This window comes from Anomaloglossus baeobatrachus, chromosome 3, assembly GCF_048569485.1.
Source record: "Anomaloglossus baeobatrachus isolate aAnoBae1 chromosome 3, aAnoBae1.hap1, whole genome shotgun sequence".
Taxonomy (NCBI): domain Eukaryota; kingdom Metazoa; phylum Chordata; class Amphibia; order Anura; family Aromobatidae; genus Anomaloglossus; species Anomaloglossus baeobatrachus.
In genome coordinates, this window is record NC_134355.1 from 126080047 (window position 1) to 126098511 (window position 18465).

At 45.6% G+C, this 18465-nt stretch overlaps 1 protein-coding gene across 1 annotated transcript in view; it reads left to right on the top strand.

Annotated features, from left to right (window-relative positions):
* The first annotated feature begins 1117 nt into the window (after positions 1–1117).
* MAL (mal, T cell differentiation protein (MAL blood group)) overlaps positions 1118–18465 on the top strand; it is a 72298-nt gene continuing 54950 nt past the window's right edge. Inside the window, exon 1 of the mRNA XM_075338125.1 lies at positions 1118–1293. Within this exon, the coding sequence (XP_075194240.1) occupies positions 1186–1293 (108 nt within the window). The 5' untranslated portion in view covers positions 1118–1185. The remainder of the gene's footprint in view (positions 1294–18465) is intronic.

Here is an 18465-nt window from a genome sequence, read left to right on the forward strand (position 1 = left end):
AAACGACGGTGTGAAGAGTGGGCTCAGTATGGAAAGCAGAGCGTAGTGTGCTGGGCATGTATCATAAGATGGATACTGTGGATCATATTTTGTGCAGAGAACACAGTGAGGGGCCATTATTTATTCTGGGGCACAGTGTAGGGCAGATATTTTTTTTAAATAGAAGTATTATAATCATTGTGCTATTTTTAGGGGCATCGTGACGGGATGTGCTGCTGAAGACCGGAGAAGATGGAAGCAGAGACGAAATGTGAATATGAAAAGTCATCATGGCGTCAGGACAAGATGAAGAATAGAAAGAAACGACTGTCATCTATAAGGTACCTGAATGTAAATGTTTATTTGTGATACTAACTAGGTCTCATCATTAGGCCTCGGTCCCACTTGTGCATCACGATTGATATGAGAGCAATGGGACCCCCACTGATCAGCTGTTCTTGGTGCAGGTGGCTGGAATTGCTTATTTCTGGATCTGCTCCGTCCTCTGATTAATTATAAAATTAAGCATAGTAGTATCCTCAGTTCTAACAGCATGTAATATACTCACTGTCAGGATTCAGCTCTGCTCGCTGGTCACCACATGGCCACTCCACTCATATGTGATTTTCATACTTGAATGTGACAACTAGCTTTTCTTCCTATCTTTCTCATTGAACATTGAGAGAATTATTAAGAGAAGCTCGTCATCACTTGACTGTAAGTGTGCAAATCCCGTATGAGTTATTGGTCACATGACTACCACCCAAACTGCCCCGGGGGGGGGGGGGGGCGCCAAACTGAATTCTTGCCCCGGGTGCCTGGAAAGCCTAGATACACCTCTGGATAGATGAACAGATCCATGGATACATTGAGATGGATGGATGGATAGATAGATAGATAGATAGATAGATAGATAGATAGCTATAGGACGGCAATTTCACTATTGTTGTCCTGTGTGTTCAGATTCTCAGACAGTTGTTACTACAGTATAAAGAAATACACATGCTTTATACCTTACTGGCTGGCAACACCTTTCACAGGTGAGCTGAGCACCCATTTGCTAAGGGAGTGGAACAAATTCTTTACCATCCCTCCAAGGTGGAGTAGGGAGTGAATAAGTAGCTTTTCCACTGTAGAACGCTCAGTATTGTCCAGGCTGTCGCTGCTCCAGTATTACACAGCCCCATTTTCTACAATCCTCACACAATGGCATCCAGCAATACAGCACCTCCTGTGTATGGTGATATCTCTCCACTACCATCAGGACTAAGGACTTTGACTTCTTTTCCAGATTTCCTTATGATACTTGAATTTGTAAGTATTAATAATAGAAGGATAGTGTATCTGTATAATGTGGGTTTAGGCTGGAAACATTCAGGTAAAAAAAGTAAACTTGTTATGATGTGATTCTAGTTTACTATTGCATATGTGAATGCTCTTCTTATTGGATTTTGCAGCACTTACATCTGATCAGCATAGTATGAATATTGCAGATCTTAGAATTCCTTAATTTTTTTTTAAAGGTGACCATACACATGAGTTTAGAGCTAATCAAAATATATGATTTCATCCATAAAATTTGTTTGTCAGGTGAAGTATCCCAGCAAACAATCGTCTCACCCAACCAGTGACAACAGTGATTCGGAAAGAAGTCTATGGTGCTTTTCATCAGATAGTCACTAGTTCCACAAAAAACTTATGTGAAGGAACCATCCCATAAAAAGGATTTGTCCTTCACCCAGTGTCATGGAAGGAAATTTAAGGTCTAAAGCCGATATTGATGAGTTCGGCAGACAATCTAATGTGTATGGGGACACCGATCAATTGATTGTTGGAAAGATGTCCGATTGCTTTGTATTTAGAGAGAGAAACCGTTGGAGTGCTCGGCTGAATGAGTGCCCCTGTGTCCATACGTCCGACAACTGAGATGGCTGCTACCCTATTGGCTGAAGCTTCGGCTAATAGCCACCTAGCGTGCATGGAGACCTTAAGACCATAGTCTTCTCTTAAACATCTTAAACAAAGGGTCTGGTATGGGGCCACCGAGATATATACTGTATATATATATAATATCATGCTGGTTTCTGGGATATATAAACATGTCTACTGCACAACTGACCTTTTGCACATTTTAGAACAATTCATACCACGGAGTAAACATCATTGGCTTATTTTTAGCTTTCATTGAATGTCTGTTATTTTTATATATTTAGAGATATAAATAAATTAGGGGGACCCGGTCATGTAAAAAATTCTCTAACTATTGCTATTGCTGCTATTATCTAAAGCAGACTCTCTTCCACTGATAAGGTATCATATTCCTGTATAACATAAAGCAATCACCTTCTTCCTCACACTTGCCTATAACCTTTAAAGGAAACCTGTCATGTAAAAAATGCCAATAATCAGGGGTAAATTGCAGGTTAATAGCGTCCTGACACCATTGCATTGGGAGCCCAGGTACCAGGAGGAAATTAACTTTATTCCTCCTGGCAGCCTCAGGCTTTCACTCATAGGGGTCTGGGCAGCGTGAGTTCAGTCACTGCTCATTACATAGTGAACTGCAATCGTGCCCCGATGCTGACTGACATCCCGTTCTGTATTGAGTCGGCTGTCAGTGCCAGGGGTGTGGTTACAGCTGCTGCTCACTATGCACTGAGCAGTGACTGAAACCACACCATCTGTGCCTATATGACTGAAAGCCAGAGCTGTCAGGGGGAATAAAGATTATTTCCTCCTAGCAGCGGGGCTCTCACTGTGGTAGCCACATCTCAACAGAACACTATTTTTGCTGCACTTTACCCCATATCTGCAGGTTAACATAATTTTTTTTTTACCTGACAGGTTCCCTTTAAATGTTATAGGTAAGTGTGAGGAAGAGGGGGATTGCTTTGTGTTACAGGAATCTGATATCAGTGTAAGGGTCGTCTGCTTTAGATAACCCCTTTCCATATCCATTTTTACTTAGTCTGCAGCAGATAATTCATACAATCTTCAGTTGTGACCCCCATTGATTAGCTGTAATCGAACCTGGCAGTACAGCTATGTGCGCACGTTGCGTACAGTTCACTGCAGAAATTTCTGCAGCGATCTGAAGAGCACATGTGCGCTTTAAATCGCTGCAGAAATGTCCGTAGTGAAAGCCGATTCCATGCGCTCTGCCTGCAGCTCCTGCCATAGACAGAGCAGGAGCTGCCGGCAAAGCGCACGGAAGAAGTGACATGTCACTTCTTTTTGCACAGCGCTTCGGCAGTAGCCAAAGCGCTGCGCTCTAAAACGCCACGTGCGCACGGCCCCTGCACAATCTCCATAGACTGTGCAGGGGACGCCGGACGCATGCAGTTACACTGCGCTACAAAGCGCAGCGTAACTGCATGAATTTACGCAACGTGCGAGCGTTCAGTTTTTGTCTACCTCTTGCAACATTTCTTTTTTTTTGCTTAAATGCATGTATTTGGGGCTAAAATCATTCTTGATTTCCAACACCTTCAGCTTTGATGTGGCCTGTGTTAATAAGTCAGCTCAGAAAATGACAGATAAATGAGTTAGAAACTCTCCCATTGGATCATTGTGATGAGCTCGCTGTTGGATTCTCAGTTAACCCATTCTGCAGCCAGCAATAGACCATGCAATACAGACTATTGAAGGCAAATTTAATGAAACACAAGTATAAAAATGATTTTTTTTAGATCAAAATACATGTATCTAAGAAAGAAAAAGAAAAATGTGTCCCGAAGGTGGACAACGCCAGTGTTGATTCAACTCATTTGGTTAAGGCAAGGAACGAGAGGTGTTGTTTGTAGCCACCATTACTGAATGGGAGACTCCTCTAGGAACTTACAATTACTTAATACTCTTCATAACAATATATTTTTTTAAATAAGACACCCCTTTTAATAGATGAGAGTCCAACACCAGGAACTAAGGCAGAGATCCACCCTGGAAGCAGCTTCTCTGCACTGAACAGAGAGGCCATTGATATTGTAATGTGCACGGTGCATTGCTTCAGCCTGTCTGCAGCCTGCATGTTAAATGGGGACACACCTAAATCTTCCCCATGGCATGGTTCATTAGGGAACCTGTTATGAGTGAAGGCGTCAATGAATCCCTTTCAGCAGTGAACTTTCTTTGCATAGTGAGATAAAAAAAAAGTAAATGAATGTTACATATAAAACTCTTTCAAAAGCAGAGATTTTTCAAGGAATGTTGTCTTCTTATTACTGTAGCTTTCCTCATTATTTCTTTCTTCCAAGACCAAATAATGAAATATGAAGCGAAGGCGACTATCATAACCAACCTGTAACTGCATTGTGAAGGGGTGGTCACTAAATTAGGGACAATGCCATAGTTCTCAGTTTTCTTCCTAGGAAAATAGAGCAAATTGACAATTTTACATAAAAAGGGTTGCCCACTAAGGCCGGGGCCACACGGGGCACTAGTGAGATGCTTGCATGACACTTGGCTCGCGCTGCCAGCACAGCAGAAGAGAAGTGTCATGCTAGTATACCTGCGACTGTGGTCCGACTGTGTGAGCGGACCTCAGATGTGGGGGTGGGCCGGCACGGAAAAAGGGAGGGCCAGCGCTTCGGAGGGGCGGACCGGCATGGAGGAGGAGAGTGAAGGATTTCTTTCCCTCTCTCCTCCGTAGCCGGCTAGTGCGATTCTCGCTCTGCACGCGCGGTATACTGGTGTACCGCGAGTGCAGTGCGATTTTTCTCTCGCCCCATTCACTTGAATGGGTGCGAGAGAAAGAGTCTCGCATTGCAATCGCAGCATGCTGCGATTGTTTTCTCAGTCGATTAGGGCTGAGAAAATAATCGCTCATGTGCGCTGACACACAGGCTAACATTGGTCCGAGTGGAATGCGTTGTTTTATCGCACTCCATTCGCATCGATTTTCTCGCCGTGTGGCTTAGGCCTAATGTAACGAGTTTGGTGGCGTAAGACATAAAAATCCCTATATTCGCCTGTTTGACCAGTACCGGTGTCTCACCTCCAGACTCGGTACTTTTGCCTTAGCCAGTCCCTTGGCATCAACATGCGGAGAAGTCATCACATGACTTCTGCAACTAATCAGCATCTGCCGCCTTCACATATTTTCTCAATGGGAGGATGGCTGATCTGTGGCTACTGATGGCTGACATGGTTTCCCCCCCAATGTTGATATCATAGTGAGACACCATACCGAATGTGAAGGAGCAGCCCATTATGGTTAACAGGTAATGTTTTTGTCATTACTGGCTACATTGAATTATGTTGAGAAACAAGGTTTCTCTAAAATACCTTGTGTTGCCAATAGTGCCTGTGAGTGGTGCTATTGTGGTCCTCTCATCCCCTTTGCGTGAGCCTCAGGCTCCGTGATCTCTGATGTCAGGTGATGTCATGTCAACTGAGGTGGGCCGCAGTCTTCCTGAGTGACTGGGCTGTGGGAGGTGTTTTACTGCTTGTCACAGCCCAGCACCTCCCTGCTGTCTCATTCACTGCAGAGCACCGCAAGCAGGAGCGATGCTGGGCGGTGATGAGTGGTGAAACGCCGCCCACAAGCCCAGTCACTCATTTAGACTGGTGATGTTAGGTCGACAGGAAGTTGACGTGACATCACCAGACATCAGAGGTAACGGAGCCCAGGGGTCACGAGAGTGAGCGGACCGCAATAGCACCACTTACAGGCACTATTGACAACATAAGGTATTTGAGAGAAACCTTGTTTCTCAAGATAATATCGATGTGGCCTGTAATAAATACGAGTGAACGCCCTCTTTAAATATAAATTGCAATTAGAAATTATAACTCAAGTGTATATTTCTCAGGATTTACAGAATAACACCACTATATGTGTCTCCTAAAAGTCCCATGTCTTAGTTCCTGTTTTCAGCTTATTCTCATTAAAACTCAAAAAAAGGAAGCTTAACATCTTCCTCTCTTAGTGATGTTCCCTGGACTACACTTCCTATCGTGCATCGATTTTTAGCTTGTAAAAGTGTGCTTCTAACCGGTCAGTCAGGATAAGCGGTAGCTGGACAGGTCTGTCAGGTAAACAATGACATTTTAGGCAACATTGTGTTTAAATGTATAGGAGGTGCTGTGCTTGGCGAGGCTTTATTCATGGGAGGGGTCCTATGCTTGGCATTTTGTGCTATAGGCACTTGAGAAGAAAATAATCTACTGATGGCACAAGAAAATTGCTTTATCCTGAGATGAAGTAAGTAATACAGTCTAGAAGCAAAACATAAGGCAGTCAAGATTTAGGAAGCCATTTTTTTTTTTTAAAATGATTAAAAACTTATTATTTTAAAGGGAACCTGTCACCAGATTTGGTGACTATAAGCTGCGGCTGTAGCACCCCAGGGGGTCAGGGGAAAATACTCGTCACCGGGCTGGTGAGGGTCAGGGGATGTCACGGGTAGCCCTGGCCAGTTTTGTGACCCTGAGGTGTACACGGAGGGAGAGGGGGTATAAGGATGATGGTGGAGGTTGATTTAGTGACGCCACCTGCGGTATGAGGCCAGGGAATTAGCCGCTGCTGCTATCGCTGTTCTCCGGGGCGGATGGTAGTAGCAACTGAGGTGTTTCTGTTCCCCACAGGTGGAGCGGGCCCCGGGGAGGATAATGAGAGGACTAGTGATGGCGGGCGCAGAGGCGCGGGGTGGCGGTGCCAGGAATGACAGGCGGAAGCAGTCTGTGCAGGTTACAGGTGTTTTACTCACAGTTATACCACTCGCCCAGGAAGTACCGGTCACCTGCTATGATGGGCCCCGTCGGACCAGGATCCTTTAGAGATTAGAGCTGGTGAAATGGACGGTGGGACCTTCCTCTCTGTGCTTGGTGTGGATCCCCGTGGCTTGAAGCTAGCTCTTGGAGACCCTGGTTCTTGAAAAGTGTGTACTCCCTGCCCATATGCAGGTGCTGCAGGTCCGCTGTGGGGCCTGCCTTGCAACACAACCCCAGATCCTATCTGGCACTGTGCTCCGGGAACTGTGGGGGTTGGAGGGATGTGCAATCCCCCAAACCTGCAGATTTTGGTGGACAACCTGGAGTATAATCCACCCTAGGATTCTGCACCCTGTCAGCGCCGGTCCCGAGGGAGCAATCAAGCTGTCCCCTCGGCGACCGTATATACTTCTGCGTCCCACTGAAGCCACTGGTAAAACCTATCTGCTCTCTTGCTCTCCTGGTGGAGAACTCTCTCTCAACTGTTGTGTTGGCTCATAACTTCCCCAGGTGGTTGCTCCTCCCGTTCCAGGTTCCTGCCACTAGTGGATTGGGGATCCCATGTGTGATGGTATCCTAAGTACCCAACCACGCTGGCGATCCCTTTTGACCCAAACCTAGCCCGGACCACAGTGTAGGAGGGTAACCAGGATATGTGTATGAGTTGCGTAACTGGAACCGGCACCAACGTCTTCTGGACCTGGGTTGAGCACTGCACATTGTCAGGTGCAGTACCCTGTGGCGACTGAAGCCTTAGGGGCGCCACAAGGCCACCACCAGTAGGCTCTTATACACAGCATTCTAACATGCTGTATATAAGAACCCAGGCCGCTGTGTAGAACGTAAAAATCACTTTATAATACTCACCTACATGGTCAATGCGGTGCAGACTGGTCGGATGGATGTCTCCATTCTCTGGGTCCGATGCCTCCTCTTTCGGCCATCTTTGTCCTCCTTTTTCTGAAGCCGGGGTGCATGACGTGTGCAGACATATCTGCACAGCACTATGGAATATCTAAGATATAAAAGCTGAGTGTGTGTATGTATGGCCGCTAAAGGAATCCACACTATCACATTTACAGTCACGAAATTTTGCACAGCCACCTCATTTGAATCAGGGAACGTCATAGACTATGATTTGAGGGGAAAATTTAACCCTGTGCTTTACAGTTATTCACCAAAAAACCTGCTTACATTAAAGTCAATAGAGCTGGAAGCTACAGGTTGTTAATAGGAGCTGTGATTGGTTGCTATATTAACAAAGGACATTCTTAGTATAAGAAGCTTATGTGTGAGGTAATATGATATCGGTGGAGAGACAGATCAAGAGAGACAGAGAGAGAAACAGAGACAGGTAGAGAGCCTGACAGAGAGACAGAAACAGAGAGATAGACAGAGAGACACAGACAGAGAAAGAGACAGACAGACAGAGACAGGGAAAGAGACAGACAAAGAGATAGGCAGAGACAGACAGAGAAAAACAGAGACAGACAGAGACAGAGAAAGACAGAGACAGACAGAGAGAGACAGACAGACACAGAGACAGACAGAGTGACAGACAGAGACAGACAGACAGAGAAAGAGAGAGACAGACAGAGAAAGAGACAGAAAGAGATACAGACAGAGAAAGAAAGAGACAGATAGAGACAGAAAGAGACAGAGAGAGACAGAAAGACAGACAGAGGACAGACAGAGAGATAGAGAGAAAGAGACATACAGAGACAAAGACCGGCACAGACAAACAGACAGAGAGATAGACAGACAAAGAGAGACATAGACAGAGAGACAGACAGAGAGGGAGACAGACAGGGAGAGAGGGGGAGTGACAGAATGGGAGAGAGGGAGAATGGGAGAGAGGGAGAGTGGGAAATAGACAGACAGACACGTAGTTACTATCCCGGGTACAATAGTCAGATATATATATATATATATATATATATATATATAAAAATACAGATATAAGTATGGGAATACCTAGGGGAAATCCACGAAAACACTAGACGAATATACAAGGCTCCAGTGCTAACCACTGAGCCACCATGCTGGTTCTTTACCCAGTTGGTGAGGTTATATAGAAGATTAAGAGCAGCAATGTAAAGAAATCTCTATTAGCAAGACTCCTTGCGAATCCTGGCTACTAGGATTTGCTTTTAATTTGGCTTGACAGAAAGCCCACAGGTGGGTTGGGACTTCATTACACTGCACTCCGGTGACTGCTGTGTGAAGCCCTAAAAAAATACTCCGACTAGTTTAATACATACTTGTCTGCGCTCCCAAATTGTCAGGGAGTCTTCCGAAATGGATGAGAGCTATCAGATTCCGTTCCTCACATGTAAGACTGGACCAGGCTGCTGACAGCCGCCCCAATAAAGCATAACTATGCAGCTCCGAATGCTTTTATCTTGTATTAAAAAAAATACCTCCCATATCTCTAGATTACTTGATTATAAAAAACAACCCTTGCTTACTAGTTATATCCCAAATGTACCCAACCCAACACCCATGCTCCGGGGCTTTCTGCCGCTCTTAGCTTACTTGTCCTGCAACTACATTGTGACATTGTTTCATATTTTCACAAAACCAATTACTGCAGCCAAGTAGTAAGACATCTGAGGTCAGTGATTGGCTGCAGGTGTTGCTCCTTTAGATATACTGCATTTCGCCATGTCAGCACAGTACACAACGAATGCTGGGGAACCCAGGAGGGTCAACTCCAAAGTGCAGGGGAATTTAAAGGGAACCTGTCAGTTGACTCATGCTGCCCAAACCACGGGCAGCATAAATCAGAGTGTATCTACATGACTGCAGCCAGGTAAGTTTTTCTTTGAAACGCTCTGTTTAGTCCAGTGCCACCCCTGGCTGGCTTCTATTCACTCCACTCTAGCTGATTGACAGGTCTGTCCCATGTGTGTACCTTGCAAGAGACCTGTCACTCAACTAGATAGATGAAAGGAAAATGTCACGAGGGACTATGGGGATAGAGGGAAACTGGGGCCGTTAAGCTTATCCTCAGACTAGGGGGCCCTGTTCTAACCCTAGTCTCAGAGATACCCCTAATGGTGGGGATGTCTGAATCTCCTTCCTGGCCATGCTCATTAGCAGCCCTGATCTTAAACCTTTTCCCCCAGGGGGTCTGGGACAGAAGTGTGATTTAACCCACAAAAATAGACAAACAGGGGAAACCAAACCTCTGTCTTCAGCATGCACACACAGAGGTATAAGACAATAAGAGATTAGGAGAAAAACAAGAGCAGGATAGAACTGTCATTGCAGGGTGGAAACAAAAAGATGACAGGTAACTCCACAACAACACCAAGCATAAAGCAACTATTTTACCAGTAAATCTGGGACATTACAGCACACAGACAAAAACAGCAGAGACAATAGTCATCATGGGTGGAAGATCTCCTTCACCCTAAGTATGGGAGGAGCAGATGTGATAGGCTTCCTTACAACATGTGATCCCAGAAGCCTAACAAGCAGGCTAGCAGAGGTTAACTCTTGGTAGCCTGTCTATGATTGAGCACACATCTGGTCGATGCCCGAGTCTGCCTGTGTAGATCAGAAACACCAGAGAAACTATCGGGCGGAGTGTCAGAAACTGCAATGTGAACAGTGTCTGATGCCGCCATGACAGTCGGCAAGTTTTTTGTAAAACTGTGTGACAGAGAAGCTGGCTGGGGGTGGCGCTGGACTAGTCTGGCCTGTCTTTATGGTTCCTGACCATCATTCCTGGCTGTAATCGTGCACACAGGCTCTGACTTATGCTGCTTGTGGTTTGGGCAGTATGAATTCTCTGACAGATTTCATTGACCAATATTCAGCCTCTTTTTTGGGACCTGTATACATATATACAGTATGCAATGAGCTACCCCCATTTGGCAGCTAGAGGCCAGCAATATGTTATCATCTACTTTTCTGTACTCTACTTATGCACAATTTTTGTCTTCCTTTAAATGATTTTTAGAAATAGATAATTATGTTTTAACTTTTTATGAACATATTTTTCTTGCCTCCTATTAAAAGTGGACCTTTGCCACGATAGGTAATCTTAGGTCTTCCATTCATAGATCTCATTAATATTTTATTAGTTGTTCACAATACCTGTAGAACATCTTTACAGCTTCACCATATATATCAATCAAATATTAATTATGACATTCACTAACAACTATTAATTATCTTCTGTTAATATTTAAACTATGGTGCCTTAGGCAGGTATCTACCGTATGTTGTGAAATTAAAGCCTGCCATTGTATTCTTATTCCTTATTTTCTAAATCTATTTTACTATGACGTCCTCTAGAAAATGATCATGTACTTTCATTGGAAGGGTTTATTTTCTTATATTTCTACAGCACAGAACAGAGATTAGCAAAATTCACATCAGTCCCTGTTCAAAATGGCACTCGTAACATAATCTACTTTAAAAATATGCATTTAAGTTTTAAAAATTCAGTTGCTATATAAAATATAGAATTCTTAATGAATTACAGCCTATATTACATTCCAGAGCTGCACTCACAATTCTGCAGGCTTTAGGGCAGAAGTCTTCTTGTCCCTTAAGTTTAATGTTTTTTTTTTCCTGAATCAACTCTGATCACCAAGCCGGATGACTGCAGCCTATTTGAAGGGGACGATAATATGGGATGAGTGTTCTTATGAACGCTTATTCCTCAATTATCGTTCTATCTCATTAAGTGATTATTATTCCATCCAAATGAACCTTCACTTAAAGGGAATCTGTCACCAGGTTTTTGCCACTATAGGCCGCTTTACACGCTGCGATATCGGTACCGATATCGCTGGCATGCGTTCCCGCCCCCATCTGTTGTGCGACACGGGCAAATCGCTGCCCGTGTCGCACAACATCGCCCGGACCCGTCACACATACTTACCTGCCTAGCGACGTCGCTGTGACCAGCGAACCGACTCCTTTCCAAGGGGGCGGTCCGTGCGGCGTCACAGCGACGTCACTAAGCAGCCGCCCAATAGAAGCGGAGGGGTGGAGATGAGCAGGACGTAACATCCCGCCCACCTCCTTCCTTCCGCATTGTGGCCGGCCGCAGGTAAGGAGAGGTTCCTCGTTCCTGCGGCGTCACACATAGCGATGTGTGCTGCCGCAGGAGCGACGAACTACTTCGTACCTGCAGCTCCAACGATAATTGAGAATGGACCCCCATGTCACCGATGAGCGATTTTGCACGTTTTTGCGACAATGCAAAATCGCTCATAGGTGTCACACGCAACGGCATCGCTAATGCGACCGGATGTGCGTCACAAATTCCGTGACCCCAACGACTTCGCATTAGCGATGTCGCAGCGTGTAAAGCCCCCTTTAGTCTTAGAACAGCATAATGTAGGGGCAGAGATCCTGATTCCAGCAATGTGTCCCTTATTGGGCTGCTTAGTGTAGTTTTGATAACCTACTGCTGATTAAATAGTGATTTTATCAATAGAGGACTACTTGCGTGTTGCCAGGTAGTCCAGGATACTCATGAGCTCTGTATAACTGATAGATCTGCAGCAGAGAAAACATTGATTTTATCAGAATGCCAGCAAACAGCACAGTAAGTGACACATCGCTGGAGTCAGGATCTCTGTCTCTACATTATGCTGCTCTCGGATGGGGGAGCAAAAACCTGGAGACAGATTCCCTTTTAAAGAAGCTGTCCCAGAAACAAAGTTGATTTTAATCAATTGATCTTGGAATAATAATTTATTCAATTGGATGTTTAAAAAAAAAAAAAAAAATGTCTGTGCTGAGATAATCTTATATATGTGACCTTGTTATGTACTGCGTAAGGAAGATGTCTGACCATACAGGGACCTGATCTGGTCATACCACATCTCCTGGGTCGGGGAGGACGCAAAATGTTTACAGATTGCATAGCAAGGGATTTCATATTATTCTTTCTTTGAGGTAAAACATTTAAAAAAAGGCAAAGAAATGTTTTACCTCACAAAAAGAATTGGCTGTGATTCCTTACTGTCCTGCTGGTATACTTTCTTTTCTTTCCTCCCCAACTCGGGAACTTTGGTATGATCAGACCATGTCTCTGTAAAGTCAGACATGGCCATTACACAGTACATAACAGGGGCACATTTATAAGATTATCTCAGCACAGGAACATTAAAGTTGGTTGTGCTTAACATCCAATTGTGGAAATTATTATTTTTTTCAAGATCTATTGATTAAAATCAACTTAAAATCAATTTTATAAAATGAACAATCTGTGGCTGAATGTGGTTCTGAAAGAAAACAGTCATGTATTTCAAATTCTGGATCTGTATAGTACTCTGATATATGAGCAACTTCTGTAATTGTATTATAGTAACCAAGCTGAGGTCTTAGAAATTGTTGACTTTCTTCATTGACAAAAATTTCAATATAAAAAACATCTATATACAGTGCCTTGCGAAAGTATTCGGCCCTTTTGAATTTTTCAACCTTTTCCCACATTTCAGGCTTCAAACATAAAGATAAAATTTTTTAATGTTTTGGTGAAGAATCAACAACAAGTGGGACACAATTGTGAAGGTGAACAAAGTTTATAGCTTATTTTATAGTTTTATAAAAAATAATAAACTGAAAATTGGGGCGTACAATATTATTAGTCCCCTTTAGGTTAATACTTTGTAGCGCCACCTTTTGGTGCGATTACAGCTGCAAGTCACTTGGGGTATGTGTCTATCAGTTTTGCACATCGAGAGACTGAAATTCTTGGCAAACAGCTGGAGCTGAGTGAGGTTGGATGGAGAGCGTTTGTGAACAGCAGTTTTCAGCTCTTTCCACGGAGTCTCGATTGGATTGAGGTCTGGACTTTGACTTGGCCATTCTAACACCTGGATACATTTATTTGTGAACTATTCTATTGTAGATTTTGCTTTATGTTTGGGATCATTGTCTTGTTGGAAGACAAATCTCCCTCCCAGCCTCAGGTCTTTTGCAGACTCCAACAGGTTCTCTTCAAGAATAGTCCTGTATTTGGCTCCATCCATCTTCCCATCAATTTTAACCATCTTCCCTGTTCCCTACTGAAGAAAAGCAGGCCCAAACCATGATGCCACCACCATGTTTGACAGTGGGGATGGTGTGTTCAGGGTGATGAGCTGTGTTGATTTTACGCCAAACATATCGTTTGGCATTGTGCCCAAATCATTTGATTTTGGTTTCATCTGACCAGAGCACCTTCTTCCACATGTTTTGTGTCTCCCAGGTGGCTTGTGGCAAACTTTAAACAACTTTTTATGGATATCTTTGAGAAATGGCTTTCTTTCAGAGATCCTCAATCAACTTCTGGAATGAGTTTGCTGCACTGAAAGTAAAGGGGGCGAATAATATTGCGCGCCCCAATTTTCAGTTTATTCTTTTATACAAAAGTTTAAAACAAGCAATAAATTTCGTTCAACTTCACAATTGTGTCTCACTTGTTGTTGATTCTTCACCATAACATTAAAAGTTTTATCTTTATGTTTGAAGCCTGAAATGTGGGAAAAGGTTGAAAAATTCAAGGGGGCCGAATACTTTCGCAAGGCACTGTATATAACTGTCTAATTCTGTCTGTCTGTAATGGAAATCCCGTGTCGCTGATTCGTCGTGCCAGCCGCCCGTGACCAATCAGCGACAGGCGCAGTCCGGACGCGAATTGGCGTGAGATTTGAACCATGCTTGCTGATTCGTCAATCGCACACAAACGCCACACACAGACACTGCCGCACTCAGAAGCCTCTATATACACTCCAGCAGCCTCTATATACACCCCAGAAGCAGCCTCCAGCACACAGTAAAAAAAAAAACAAAAAACAATTATACTCACCTTGCACGTTCTTCTCTTTTCATACTCTGTAGTACTTTCTCCCTCCCCTCGCTGGCCCTGCAGGCTCGGAGATGCGGCTGCTTCCTATTTCCTCCTCGGCATGTCCCGCCCACCTCTCTGCTCAGCTGCCTCCGGATTGGATGTGGGTGTTGCTGAGGGAGTGGTGCGGGCTACATAAACTACATACATATTCTAGAATACCTGATGTGCTAGAATAGGGCCACCATCTAGTATAAGATAATTCTCTAAAATAATCAAACTACATTTTATACGGTAAATATGAGCAGATTATTTTAGTATGAATTTCATGTGTCAAATTTTAGGACAAATTAAAACAATTTGTGATTCAATAAACACAAACTGCTAAAAAACTGCCTGCTCCCATTTTACGCATTTCAGAAGATTGCATCAGCAATAGAAGGCTCACATAATGCATTGCAGCACTCTCATCACATGGTATGGTGCAGCCAATCAGGAGGGACTATCATGGGCTGTATAAAAACTTATGTGGGTTGTTGCGGGCGGGAGCCGCTGCCGCTTCTCTCTCTCGGGGACCTGCTCGGATCCGGGTTCACTGCTACGGCTCGAGTGGTGACCGGACCCGGACTCGCACGGCCGCCCGTCCTCACAACCGTCGGAAAGGGGATATTTACAGGGGAGTTGTTGTGTCTGTGACGACACCCGTGGGTTGCGGTGAGGGATGGTGGCACCACTGCTGCCTGGTGATGGGGCGCCCGGGGCTGATGGAGCGGGGCAGCAAGATGGGATCCCCTCCATAGGTAGGGGAGGTGTAGTCCCGGGGTGATGGCTGCTGGAGGTGACGCGCCGGGTTGGACCGGGGGTCAATGGTGTACTCCCAGTTCAGTAATTTCACGCAAGTCCAATAGTAAACCAAGTTGCCAGTGGCCAGCTGCCTTAGGAGGGGTGCATTCAGCTCCCGCACCCAGGTTGCTGAACAAGAATCCCTTCCTCCTGCACTTTGTGTTTGTCTTTCTCTTTGGACGACTTCGTGTGGAACGGAGAAATCCACTCCCGGTTCTTTATGTGTTGGGAGCTCTGGCCCGTGAAAGCTGACCCTTAGGATTTCAGTGGGTTTTTTGGACGGACACCCTATACCCCGCGTTGGGCTTCCGTTTTGCTCTATCTGGGCAGTTAATGGAACAAGGCCTGAAACCTTGTCCCCGGCTGGTCAATTGGAGAGGGGGCTTGCAACCTTCCTCGCCCTAGGGTACAGGCACCCCGACTGTGCACGGCCTCTGGACCGGATTCCCACTGTCGGCAACGGCGGGCTAAAACCCTGCCCTGGTCCACTTTAGGTTTCCCACGACTGGATCTCCGTCGCCTGTGGCCCTGTTCAACGTCTGCCACCTAGCCGGGTAGTCCAAGGGCTCCTACCCCTGACTACACTGCACAGTCTCCACTTGACCTCCTCACACTTCAACTGTCAAAACTGTTCCACGGCGTTCCCACCTCTGACACCTCAGGACCCCTAGGTGGGCGTTCACATCACACATCACATCACACACTGGTGTGTCCCTATTATCACGAGGGGGTGGCTAGGATTTAATGGCTGTGTATTGCCTAAGTGTGGGTTTCTGGTGGTAACAAGGAGGATGTAAAGTATTTGTGACTACCTGGTTTTGCCAGGGCGTCACATAGAGAATGCAGAAGCCATTTTAGGGTGATGCAGGATAGTTAGTGCTCACAGCATTTTACAAATACTCTATACAGGAAGAAAAAGAGAGCAATCTAGAGATTTCTCCCATGATCTGTTTGTACCAAGGACTATGACAAGAACAAGGGGGCATTCTCTTCGATTGGAGGAAAGAAAATTCCTACATCAGCATAGAAGAGGGTTCTTCACGGTAAGAGCAGTGAGGCTCTGGAACGCTCTTCCTGAGGAAGTGGTGATGGCCAACTCACTGAATGAATTTAAGAGAGGAATGGATGCTTTTCTTGATAGCAAAAGTATAGAAGGTTATAAATAGCATAATCTTACAGGTAGATAGAAGAGCGACCAAGATTATTAGAGGAATGGGTGGGCTGCAACACCAAGACAGGTTATTAAACTTGGGGTTATTTAGTTTGGAAAAACAAAGGCTTAGGGGGGATCTAATCACAATGTATAAACATATGAGGGGACAGTACAGAGACCTTTCCAAAGATCTCTTTACACCTAGGCCTGCGACTGGAACACGGGGACATCCGCTACGTCTCGAGGAAAGAAGGTTTAATCATAACCACAGACGAGGATTCTTTACTGTACGAGCAGTGAGACTATGGAACTCTCTGCCGCATGATATTGTAATGAGTGATTCACTACTAACATTTAAGCAGAGTCTGGATGCCTTTCTTGAAAAATTTAATATTACCAGTTATGTATATTAGATTTTATGACAGGGTGTTGATCCAGGGAACTAGTCGGATTGCCGTATGTGGAGTCAGGAAGGAATTTTTTTCCCCCATTGGAGCTTAATTGACACATTGGGTTTTTTTTGCCTTCCTCTGGATCAACATGTTAGGCTACGGGTTGAACTAGACTTAGGCGGGCTTTGCACGTTGCGACATCGGTAACAATGTGTTACCGATGCTGCAGCGATATTCCCGCCCCGTCGCACGTGCGATATCTAGTGAAAGCTGCCATAGCGATTATTATCGCTACGGCAGCTTCACATGCACATTCCTGCCGTGCGACGTCCCTCTGGCCGGCGACCCGCCTCCTTCCTTAGGGGGGCGGGTCGTGCGGCGTCACAGCGACGTCACACGGCAGACGGCCAATTGAAGCGGAGGGGCGGAGATGAGCAGGATGTAAACATCCCGCCCATCTCCGTCCTTCTCATTGCAGCCGGCGGCAGGTAAGGTGAAGTTCCTCGCTCCTGCGGCTTCACACACAGCGATGTGTGCTGCCGCAGGAGCGAGGAACAACATCGTACCTGACGCTGCACCGGCATTATGGAAATGTCGGAGGCTGCAGCGATGATACGATAACGACGCTTTTGCGCTCGTTCATCGTATCAAAAAGGTTTTACACGTTGCGATATCGACTGCGACGCCGGATGTGCGTCACTTTCGATTTGACCCCATCGACATCGCACGTGCAATATCGCAACGTGCAAAGCCGCCCTTAGAGTCTCCCTTCAACCTTAAAAACTATGAAACTATGAATGCTTTGTGAATATACACAGATTCAGTTGGTCTTCAAGAATACTGAAGATTTCTGCTTTGAAGTCTGTAGAATGGTAATTGCAGCTCTGCAGTTAAAGGGGTTATCCGGCTTCTTTGACTTTTTTTTTTTATTTCCCTATTGGGCTACATTGAGGCAGGTAAGTAGATAGAGACCACTTACCTGCCCTGCTGTCAGCCCCTCTCCCCCGGCTCAGAGCGGTCATGTGACCGCTCCTGCCGCGATTTTGCTGCTTCCGGTCATTTCATGTCAACATGGGCAGGGCCATGTTGACATGCAAATGTGGAACAGCTTGTCGCCTCCCTGCTGGGCGGCTACAGTGCGTGGAGTCACCGATCCCTTCCCTGCGCCCTCCCACACATTCCCCCGCACCTCCAGTAACCTCCCCCTGCACTGCTGTGGGGTCCGTGACCTGGGGGCAGGGCCTGGCGGCAGCTGCCGTGGTGTCAGCTCCAGCACCGGGCCCCCTGCCCAGGATCGCACATTCAAATGTACCGGCATCACAGATCACCGATGTCGGTACATTTGAAAGTGCTGATGAGAAGCAGCGCAGCTTCTCATCACTGTCCCTCCCGCTGTCTGTGCTCTCTTCAGCACAGCGGTGACGTCACTACTATGCTGAAGAGAGCACAGACAGCGAACGTGCAGGAGCGGCGGGGACCGAGGACAGGTGAGTATGTACTCCACATGTGTTCCCGATGGGGATGGGGGTGGGGGGGTTGCAGAGCCATATGTGTGCGTGTGCGGTGCAGAGCCATATGATGTGTGCGTG